Consider the following 12,150-nt stretch of genomic DNA (forward strand, 5'->3'; position numbering starts at 1 on the left):
ATTATTGCCTTGTATATTTAATATTCAAAGATTCTTAAATATTTGACTTAAAGGGAGACTTTATTCTTGGGGCAAGTGACATTATCCTCAAGAGGTCTAAAAATGTGAAGCCTTTCATTATGTTACTAAGAGATAACTTATTAATGTTCATTCATTTATCCAGTCAACCTTTAATAAGACTCTTGGGAGGCAGAGCCAAGGATTAAAAGCCAGAGATAACATGGGAGATTAGTGAAACACCCAGACATGAAGTTAGAGCTGCAGATTCAATTTTGGGCATTTTGGAGGGGAAATGGGGACGGCTTCTTAGAAGAAGAAATACTTGGGTTAGGCCTTGAAGAAAGATTGGTTTCCATTGGTACATATTGAGAGAAGAGGATTGTAGATGGGGTGATGTCATGTGAGTGTCAAGTTTCTTTATTTCTGTTTACCTTTTTCCTGGAAATGTTTCAGTTCATTCTAGAAAAGCTCATCTTTGAAAAAATAATATATATATATATATTATTATATATATATATTATTTTATATATATATATTATTATATATATATTATTATATATATATATTATTATATATATATATATATATATATATATATATATGTTTTTGATTGCTTAGCCACATTTTTCCAAAGGATGCTCAACAATACAATGTGGCTGGCTGCAGTGACTCACGCCTGTAATCCCAGCACTTTGGGAGGCCAAGGTGGATGGATCACTTGAGGTCAGGAGTTCAAGACCAGCCTGGCCAACATGGCAAAACCCCATCTCTACTAAAAATACAAACATTAGCCTGGCATGGTGGCACATGCCTGTAGTCCCAGCTATTTGGGAGGCTGAAGCGCGAGAATCGCTTGAACCCCGGAGGCAGAGGTTGCAATCAGCCAAGGTCGTGCTACTGCATTCCAACCTGGGCAACAGAGCGAGATTCTGTCTCCAACAAACACACACACACACACAAAATACAATGGGTTGAAATTTATACACCATTACTCAGCTGTGCAAAGAAAATGTTGAGTTACCTTTTAGCTGACCACATATTGCCCTGAGTTCTTATTCCTGTTGATGTGGGGAGTGTAGGGACGACTTAACTTAAAAGTGCTAATTGCCAGACACAGTGGCTCACGCCTGTAATTCCAACACTTTGGGAGGCTGAAGTAGGGGGCGGTTTGAGCCCAGGAGTTCAAGGCTGCAGTGAGCTATGACTGCACCACTGCACTCTAGCCTGGGTGGCAGAGTGAGATCCTCTCTCAAACAAAAAAAGTGCTAATTAGGGTAACTCAGCCCTTTCAGGCTTGGAGTTTCTGTGTGAACAAGTGTTTAATTTATTCAAAGAAGCAGCCTTTTGGGACTGTTTATTCTCTTCCCTTTCATGTATTCAGGCTCTCCTTCTCCTCCTTTCCAGGGCCTCTGTGTGTAAGGGATAGGATTCCTAAACCTGTGGTTGGAAGTGGACCTGGGAGGGGCCCTTCCGGGGAGGGGAGCATCCCCTCAGCCCAGTCACCGGGTGTACTGTGTGTTGTACCTGCCTGGTTTGGGTGAAGTGTTGGATCTGCCACTCACTGACCACCGGAGACCCTGCCATTTGCCCTAGCCGTGTTCTGCACACACTGTCAGCCTGTATGAGGTCTGTGAGCTCTGCCCAGCTCCACCCCCAACTGCCAGAACATAGTTCTCACCCCAGCCCTAGTATGTGGGGGCCCTGTGGAACGTAGGCTTTCCTGAGAAACTTGCATTTTCCCCGTGATAGGCCCGGGGAAGCGCTAACTCCCTACTACCCTCCAGAACATTAGTGTTGAACCTTCAAGAAGGTTCCATGAAAGTATCAGGAGAGCTTGGAAAGATATGAATGCCATTGATTTCATGAGTAGCAGAACTAGAGGAAACTAGAAACTTTAGATTATCAAAGGTATACATCTATTGATTTAGTATCTCAAAAATATCCCAGTTAGAGCAGAAACTTGAAAATAAGTAAATACTCAAAGAATAAATCAGAAACAGTCCTGCCATTCCTTATTTTACATTTGTAATTCTGTAAATGGCCTGATGATGCATAAAAACTCAACTCATCTGTAGTGTTTTATTGCTAGACACTTAACCAAATTCATTGCTTCAACAATTTAAACTTACTTTAAGTAAACATTTTTAAAGTTCTATATTCTATTGTATATGGGTATGGAAGAGGAAAAATGAAGATTGCTAACCAAGCTCATGTTTAGACCCTAAGAAAATATTTACAAAGTCTCATACTGGGAAAAAAATGTAGTTCTACTATTTGATTTCTAAATATAATTGATATCACCAGGAAATTAAATTAGATTTCAGCCACAAAATAAAAATTAAATAGGTTTTCTACTCATTATCCAACAAATATTTGCTGTAGGCTGGCTATGCCTACAGTCCTGTGCTAGAAGCTTGGTATACAATGGTGAAAAAACTCAGTCCCTGCCTACAATAAGTTTAACAGCCAGTCAACCAATTCAACTCTATACAACAGGAATTCTGATTAGAATAGGCTCTAGTGGTGTGGGACACAGCAGAAGCTCCAGGCCAGGAAACAGGGGATCAGAGAGGCTTCCTCAGCAAGGTGACACTTCCGCTGAAATGTGGAGGATGAGTTGAAGTTAACCAAATAAAAGGAGATAAGAGTATCTAGACAGAGAAAAGACCTGGCCAATGGGGCCTGGAGGTGAGGCTGAAAGCAGGTATGCTCAGTGTTCCTGGAGCCTGGAGGCACAGGGGAGCTATTTCTCAGAAGGAGACTAGCAAAAATAAGCAGGAGATAAGACTCTGAAGACAAGACTTTAATCCCTTCCTTCCCCCATCCTCCCTGCCTCTCTCCTTCAAGTGCAGCACATGAGCTCTGGGAGTGCTTTCCCCGCAACTTTCCGCAAGCTCTTTCTAGCAGAGGACGGAATTCTGCAGGCTCTGATGGGCGGGTGGTCAGGAGGTGAGCCAAGGCCAGAGAAAGACTTTTCTGAAATTCCTCCCTGGCACAAATACAGTATGTGTGTGGAGAATGAAGTGTCCCTGAAAGGGGGGCTCCCAGGAAGGGCTGCCACTTTTATGAAGGGCTGGTCACTTTATATATATGTGTGTGTGTGTGTGTGTGTGTGTGTGTGTGTGTGTATTCCAACCATATATATATATATCTATATATATATGGTTGGAATTGGTGAAAACCTGTTGTTTGAACTCAAGATTGGCATTCAGGGGTTTTGAATATTACCAATTAAAAATGTTGCATGAATCCATATTATAAACTTGTACTTCTCTGTCACTAAGTTTATCCATCATGTGCTTCTAACCCCACAGAGTATATTCTGTAGACTCATTACCATGGTTTTTAAAATCTTACATTGTCCCAATATGTTATGGGGCAGTACCTGAGTAATCACCTGGAAACATTTTGTTTATTACACTGCTGGTTGAGAGGCAGGTGCAGTCTCCCCAAGGGCAGCATAGGATCTGTTGGAATACAGCATTTTCTGCTTCCATTTACTTTTAACCGGATATAGTCTCCAACTCATTCAGCTTGTCTTACATTAAAAAATGAGATGGTATTGTATATAAAAGTGTTTCGTAAACGCTAAAGCTCTGTGCAAGTCTATGATAGTGGCATTATTATTATTATCTTATGGATATGTGAAGGTCAAGCATTTCATTGGTCCTAACTGATGAGAACTGGTGAGAATTGCAAAGATGAGCACAGTACTAGGCCTGGCTGACTGTTATTCTAGGTAAATATAAAGGCAGCATTTACATCACAATTTACTATCATTAAAACATTAACAAGAACTTATAAGAATATTGGCATTTACTAAAAGATGAAACAGTTGAGATAATTATAGAGATGAAAGAGATGAGACATCAATTATAATATCGTAACATTTATTTTTCATCATATATTCATTTATTTAAAAGTATATTAATACTTTAAGAAGAAAAAGTAACATTTGCATCTTTTTCATTTATCGTGTTCAGAAGTTCATTTAAATTCGGATGCTCCTCAACTTAGAATGGGTTTAGGTCCCTATAAATCCATCATAAATTGAAAATATCATAAGTTGAAAATGCATTTAATACATCTAACCTACTGAATATCATAGCTTACCCTGGCCTGCCTTAAACATGCTCAGAACACTTACATTAGCCAACAGTTGGGCAAAATCATCAAATACAAAGCCTATTTTGTAATAAAGTATTGACTATCTCATATCACTTACTGATGTTCTACTGAATGCTTATCCCTTTCACAGCATTGTAAAGTTCAAAAATCATAAGTTGAATCATTGTAAGTCAGAGGCTATCTGTAATAGGTTTCGAATCTACATGGTTTGCTATGAATTCTGGCTGCTAAACATAGCCACTGTTATAATAGTATCATTCTACTTTCAAAAAAAATATGTTTCATCCCTCAAAGTTTTGTTCACATCCAGATATAATTCACATTCCACTTGTATGTTTTGAACACAAGTTATGTGTATGGCACTGGGCTAGGTGCTGTCATATTTGATGTCATTTTATCTTTAAGAGAAGTCTTCAGGGTAGGCATTATTTCATCTGGGGGTTGAATATCTAAGGAAACTGCAGTGCAGAGAGTACTGGAACTTGGGGCATCGAAGGGACCCTGATCCAGTGTTCCTTCCTAGTTGCCCTTTTGTCACTATTAGGGCCTCCAGTGCTCACATCCCCCTTGGCAGCCACTGCTGTGATTTCTCACAATCCCACTTCTGACACCAAACAGAGTCCCTACCAACCCTTCCTTCCCAGTGCTGAGCTTGATAGCTGTTAGGAGTTACACATAGTTTCCCAAAGGACCACTTTTCTTCTGTCTACTGTTCTCTCCTCTACTCCTTCTCCCTTTTCCCTGCCCTTTCAGGTAAAATCTACAGATACCTTCTGAGAACTGGAGAACCTCTAATTTAATTTTCAATATCCCGCCACAAAAAAGAGGCCAATAATTTAAATCCATTTGTGCCTGTTCAGACTTTGGGGAGGTTCTGTAGAGCTGATCACTTACTCTCTTTCACGTAACAGGGTATAATATCTATTTTAGTTTTTATTAGATATGGTTCATTCTCAAAATCACAAACCTGACTTTGTTTGTTTTAAATAACATATTATTTGTAATCCATTATTCCCCATCTTATTTTTGCCAGTTTCCATTTTCAAATTTGTGTTGTTAACTTGTTCTTTCACAATTAGACTATATGTATTGTCTCTTGAACTCTATTTGTTTTGCTGTGAAGGTGGCTTTCTCTTTACTGATGAGCACTGCTTGATGTGTCGATTCACCTGGGCCCCCTTAAGCACGATTGTAGAAAGAGCCCAGACTTTGGCTTCCAGCAAATCTCTTCCTAATCTGGGACCTTGGACCAGTGGCCTAATCTCTCAGAGCCTCAGTTTCTTTTAGGAAACTGAACTATTGTGATCTTTTAAGGATTAGAGATAATATATGGCAAAATTATGACTTTACTAGTTGGTGGCAGTTACTAATATCATCAAAAAATCTTGTTTGTTATCTGGAACTCTTGAAAGTAGTATTATTTGAGCAGTAGAATTTCTCAGGTATCTCAGGAGGCATAGTCTTTTATACTTAGATTTCAAAAATTCCACCCAAAATATTTCTAAAAGGTACACTGTCCTTCCCTGCCTTCTTAAGAAGAATATACTGACAATAATGTAAGTTGTTCTTGATAATTCAAATTCATTAAATGAACATTGGATATTATGATATAAACACTAATCCATATGAGGAGTGTATGTAAATGCAATTATCTTGTTTTTTAAAAAGAACCTAAGTTCAACTTTTATCCTTTCCTTTGTCCTCCCCTTTCCTAAACTCTTTCTCAGAATCATAGAATTAAACTTGCAGGCCCAACTTACTGGGCAATGCAACATAGTCATTCTTTGGCAAGGTTTAATGAATCAGAGACATAAACGTCTTTTTTTGTCAGTTTGTCCATGCATTCATTTTTTTTTCATTATTTAGATCACTTACAGTGAAAGATAAAAGTGATGAATATGAAGCTCCTTCTCAGACTCCACTGAGGGTCCGCAATTATGCGAGCCCCTTAATTGTTGATGCACTCCAGGGAATGCCCAAGACCCCTTTACTCCATGCCCTCTTCTGGGATGTCAGTCCTACACTCTCTGGTGACTCACTTCTCTCTCCAGAGATAGACACAGATGTAGATGCGTTTATGCATGTGTGATGATGTTATCATGACTGGTTTGCTCGCCTATTCCCAGAAATTTCCAAACCCCTGTAAGGTGGAAACTCTCTCTTGTTATGTTTTCAATTTTCAACATATATTACATATAGCATTTGGTTTATATAATCTACACAGTAACTATTTTGTTCGATGAGTGAAAACATGAATGATATTAAAATGATGAGAAATTGAATTTGAATTTGAATTTGGTACCAGAAAATAGTCCAAGAATAATTGCTGTTATTCACCAAAACATGTAGCTCTGGGCTTCTTGGATATCGAAGGTAAAAAATAAAATTTTATGAACCTTTTTTTCCCATAAAAGAAGTCAAATCTTTTTTTTTTTTCATTAATTTTTGAGGATTTTTTTTTAAGCAAGGACTTTCATTTAAGCAGCAATAAATAGCACAGTATGCTGGAATCTTTAATAAGTTTTAAAAAAGATGCAGGCATAGTCTTCATGTAATTTTTTACATACTGACCTTTCCTAACAGCTAAGCATATCAAATGAAACCCCACTTTAAGAAGGCATTTTTCTTCCTATTGGAAGGAATGCTCTCATCTTAGCTGTTGCTTACCCTTGACCTGTTTATGCATCATACATGGATTCTTACATAACAAGGACAGTAAACCATGGGCTCCTGTGCACCTAATTCTTACTTACACTCTTTGTCCATGTGGCTTCAAGGAAAAGGACTCCTTTGTGGGGGGAGGTTTACTATAAACCACAAGTTCATCATCATGCAAAGAAGCTGTTCCTGCTGAGATGACACCAGGCAGTTTCCACAAAGCTCTCTTCTGTGTTGAAATAGAATTCCAGGCACAAGCAGCACTTACAATCTCAACTTTCCCGTTATCATTCAGTCCAACTCATCCTGTATATCGCCTTCATGATGGATCAACTTTCCCTGTGGATGCCTTTTGCATTAATATTTGATATCCGGAATGACTCCATTTTCCATAGGCTGAGTAAGCAGATTAGCATCTGGAAATGGAGAGATGGTAAAATTTGCTTTCTTGGAGAGTTCTGCAGTGGCCTCTAATGAAGCAGCTGCACTGCCTCCATGCATGCCAGGCACTTTGACATCAGTGACTTCCCCTAAATTAGGAGAAAACTTGTGCAGTCTGCCCATGTATAACCTTGTGCTTTGTAAGCCAAAGGGAAATGTAGGAGTCCTTTAAAAGCCGATGTCACCTGCGCCGCTGCCACTGCTCTTTGTCCCATACTCATCCCTTTCTTGTCTTTGCCCTTTTTAATCTCCTGTGTCTTATGTTTGTTGGCCTACGGGAAATCAGAACCTTAAATCCATGTTGGAAAAATGCAAGGCAAAACCAAACAAAAATACAGATTAGAATAATCCAGCAATTCTATTTCTGAGTGTATATCCAAAAGAATTGAAAGCAGGAGCTGGAAGAGATATTTGCACACTTGTGCTCCTAGCAGCACTATTCACAATAGCCAAAGGGTGGAAGCAACTTCAATATCCATTTACAGATTAGTGGACAAACAAAACATGATACATACATACAAGAAGTATTATTCAGCCTTAAAAAGAAAGGGAATTCTGACACATGCTACAACGTGGATGAAGCTTGAGGACAGTATGCCGAGTGAAATAAGCCCGTCACAAAAAGGTTCAACTACTATATGATCTCATTTACATGAAGCACCTAAAGTAGTCACATTCATAGGGACAGAAAGGAGAATGGTGGTTACCAGAGGCTGGGGGGAAGGTAAATGGGGAGTTGCTAAATAGATACAGGGTTTCAGTTTTGCAGGATGAAAAGATTCCAGAGATCTGTTGCACAACAATGTGAATATTGTTAGCGCTATTGAACTTTAAACTTTAAACGGTTATGGTGGTAAATTTTATGATATTTGTTTTTCAACCACAGTTAAAGATATATAGAGGTTAGAAATAGAAGCTCTGAAGGGGGCTGGGGTGTCTAGAGAAGGCTGAAGGATGGTAGCAAGAAGTGACAAGCAAATGGTCAAACAGTGAAGGAGGAGCTGCATGGGAGCTTTGGTTTTAACAGTTTCTGTACACGAGAACAGGAGACAAAACACAGGTGGGATGTCCAATAGGAGGCTCCCCACTTCATCTGGGACCTCACTGTTAGGATTAACTAAGCACATTCTATTACCAACATCTTCACTAGGGGGACTGCATGGAAAACTGCCTGTTCCCAACCTTGTTCCAGGCTCCTAAGAGTCCCTCAGTAAGTAGTTGATAGACAAATCAATGAAGACTAATTTTTTTTTTTAAAGTGAATTCTTTTCCACTGAATTAGAGCTAATCAGAGATGAATTAGGGGTTAAAACTTTTAATATCTGGGTCTAAATTTCCCCACATTTTAGTTTGAATGATTTAGATTTTTTCAATAAATAGTTCAGTTTTTCTTATAGCGGGCTTCACCAATAGCCTAGATAGTCCCAATGAAAATCTTTTTGCTCTTAGTAAAATTTGAATATGTATCTCAACATTAACACACTTTTCAGAAGTGAAGTCATTTAAGATCTTTTATTGAATTCCTACTTTTCGTAAGAACTATTTTTATAGCAGTTTCTTGGCCTTAATGAGCAGCAGCATTTTGATGTGATGAATAGCATAATTTTAATGATACATTGTAAAGGAATTGAAGTGTGTTGGTAAGAAAAACCCTTTTTGTTGATCATTATCCTTTTCTTATTTATTTTAACTGAAATATGTTGGTTTATATTTCGGAATTTGAACATCTGCTTTTTGTATTTTTAAATTATGGTGTATATATATATTTGTGGCCATGGCATGACAACATGAAACACTTTTTTCTGTTGTTTCTTTTGGTATCTAAAAGCATGTGAGTCAGGATCTGGAAGCCTCGTCATGTTCTTCAACACAAGGAAAATTTAACCGAGAGCAGTTTTACAAATTTATCATTTTCCCTGGCAAGTGGATTAAAGTCTGGTACGATCGACTGACCTTGCTGGCATTACTTGATCGGTAAGCCACTGAGCCTGCACATGTGCTGTCGGAAGGCACACCGGGGACGCGACAGTGCCCACTGCATGCTTTCAAAGAGAAAATTGTCACTCGCACATTTTCAGGTTGTGCAACTTCCTTTGCTGACAACCCAAAGTCAAAGCAATAAGATCCTGACAACTTAACAAATTGTAGTTTAGCAGTTACAATGAGAAATAAGAGAGTTACAATACGTAACTGTCTTATTAATAATAAATTAATGTATTAATAATAAGAAATAATGAGAAATAGTTACAATAAGAAATAAGAAGTGGTTTGTATTTAAGGTTCGTTTGGGCACAGTAGCATGCTTTGGTGTACTCATGTCTTGCCCCAGTTTTGTGGGAAAGCTTGAGGCCCATCTGTAGCACAGGGCCTGGCCTGACTGGGTGTGGGCATGGGGAGAAGAGGGAAGATGAAGTAGGGTGATTTCTGCCTCTTTCCCGGACACCTTGGATTCTAATTGCTCACTTGTGTCTGATGCACACTCGTTTGAATGTTAATTTTTCCTTTAATCCCCTTTTCTCTTTCTCACCTCCTCCTACCACTATTCCATATAGCAAAATGTTGTGGGGTTGGAGCTGTGGTTACTGGGTAGGGAGAAAGAGGAGGAGAAGTTAAGATTAGTTAAAACATGATGGAGGCTGAGCATGGTGGCTCATGCCTGTAATCCCAGCACTTTGGGAGGCTGAGGCCGGTGGATCACCCGAGGTCAGGAGTTCAAGACCAGCCTGACCAACATGGTGAAATCCCATCTCTACTAAAAGTAAAAAATTAGCTGGGTGTGGTGGTGCACGCCTGTAGTCCCAGCTACTCAGGAGGCTGAGGCTAGAGAATTGCTTGAACCCAGGAGGCAGAGGCTGCAGTGAGCCGAGATTGTGCCACTGCACTCCAGCCTGCACAACAAGAGCAAAACTTAGTCTCCCCCCGACACCCCCCAAAAAAACATGATGGAGATGGGCCTAAGGAGTGGGAGCTTCTCATTTGTATCTTTGCCTACCTCAGAATTTGCACATAACAGTTGATGATGTTCAAGGGCTGAGTAGCACTGACTACATGGTTGGCTTGAAAATTTCAGATGCTATTACTAATGCTGCCATAAGCAATTGCTGAGTTTCACGGTTTAATGCCAGCCCTTGGGGGCAGTGGAAAACCCGATTGCCTGTCTTGTTGTCATTGGTCCCCCAGTGACTGGTTGTTATAGTAATGTCTTAAATAGTGTGATCACATATGAAAAAAACTATAGTCGTGCAAAATTACAACAGTAAATTTCAGGACCCACAAGTCAGGGAATGGAGTTATAATGGTTTTCCTAACAACACTATGTTACCCAAGGGGCACACACTTAGAAGGAACATTTAATACTTAACTAATAATCCAAGATAGTATACTCTGATAAATGAGGCATTTTTGAAATATTAACTATTTTCTGTTAAAAAGAAATTATTGAAAGTTGGACTAGCTTGCATTAACCTTGCATATCAAAACAAAAATAAATATATCTATGGATTTGTTTGTTATTTTAAAATCTACTTGGTGACAAAAATTCAATGGAAATCCATTGGAGGTCTAAGAAGGATGATGAGGATGATCACACTTTTTAAAAGCTTATGTTTTTATTATTTTAATCACCTTCCTGGCAAGTCACAGTGGGTTTTTTAATGTTGTGCTTAGGGATGACTAGAAATAGCATCATTTCCTTATCCATAGATCCTTCAGCTGGTGTGAGGAATCCCTGGACTTGAGTCAGCCTTGGGAATTAAACCCGGTCCCTACGACTTATTAGTGCTGTGATCTTAGGATGGCTATGAAACCTTTCAGTGCGTCAGTTTCCTGTTTGTTAAATGGGTATAATCTATACGACAGGGAGGTTGTAAAGATTAAATTAATTTAGTCATTGAAAGAGTTCTTTAAATACTAATTGCTATTATTATTTGGAATGTGGCGCAGCTCCCAGAAAGAAGAAAAATTAAAAATAAATAAAATTAGGATAGCCAAAGTAGATGTTGTCAAATCCAGACACTAAAATTTAGACTGTTAGTTCATAGGCAAAATCACTTTTTTTTTTTTTTTTAACTTTAAGTTCTGGGATACATGTGCAGAACGTGCAGGTTTGTTACACAGGTATACGTGTGCCACGCTGGCTTGCTGCACCTATCAACTCATCATCTAGGTTTTAAGCCCCACATGCATTAGGTATTTGTCCTAATGCTATCCCTCTCCTTGCCTGCCACCCCCTGACAGGCCCCGGTGTGTGATATTCCCCTCCCTGTGTCCATGTGTTCTCATTGTTCAACTCCCACTTATGAGTGAGAACATGTGGTGTTTGGTTTTCTGTTCCTGTGTTAGTTTGCTGAGAATGAGGCAATATCACTTTTTATTCAGAGCCATATAAGCCTACCTAAAGTCATCTGTTAGCAGGATTGGTGATCTGGTTTTACAGTTCAGAGTCAGTTAAAATAAGGACAGGGACTACATGAACTCACAACTCACAGTGAGGAAGGAGGAAGGAACCCAAAATACTGACCTAGAGAAACCGAGCTGTTTGGGACGTTTGCAAGGAGAGCATAATCCCCAAACAGGGCTGTGGGTCAGAATCATCTGGGAAGGTGGGTAAAAATGCATAATATGCATAATAAAAACAAACTGTAAGGACTAGGCAGGAAGCGGAAGAAATCAGTGGGTAACAAGCACTAAAATTGCACTAATCATTGCAATAAACTCCCATAGATTAAGGCATTCTGCCTGACATTCTTCAACTTAACTCTTAGAGTCAGGCTGTTCTTCCTTAAAAATGTTTTCTTAGTCTTTGAGCAGTAGTTTCATGGTTCCTGTCATTGCAGTCTCAGCTATTTGCCTGCAGTTCTCTACCTATTCTACTCAGATGTTTCTGGACTTGTCCTATTCTTCTTATTTATATTCTCTTATTTC

The 12,150-nt window shown here is 39.1% G+C and overlaps 1 protein-coding gene across 17 annotated transcripts in view; it reads left to right on the forward strand.

The window, feature by feature from the left end:
- PCNX2 (pecanex 2) overlaps window positions 1-12,150 on the forward strand; it is a 309,218-nt gene that overhangs the window by 59,648 nt on the left and 237,420 nt on the right. For 15 of the 17 annotated variants that reach the window (XR_012414710.1, XM_015440348.4, XM_005539760.4 and 12 more), the window contains one exon: window positions 9,056-9,201. The exons of the other annotated variants lie outside the window; for them this stretch is intronic. Coding sequence is in view for 12 of the 15 variants with exons in the window: in XM_015440348.4 (XP_015295834.3) it covers window positions 9,056-9,201 (146 nt within the window). In the remaining 3 variants the exon portion in view is untranslated. The remainder of the gene's footprint in view (window positions 1-9,055; window positions 9,202-12,150) is intronic. 17 annotated transcript variants of the gene reach the window in all.

Source organism: Macaca fascicularis, chromosome 1, assembly GCF_037993035.2.
Source record: "Macaca fascicularis isolate 582-1 chromosome 1, T2T-MFA8v1.1".
In the NCBI taxonomy this organism is placed as follows: Eukaryota; Metazoa; Chordata; class Mammalia; order Primates; family Cercopithecidae; genus Macaca; species Macaca fascicularis.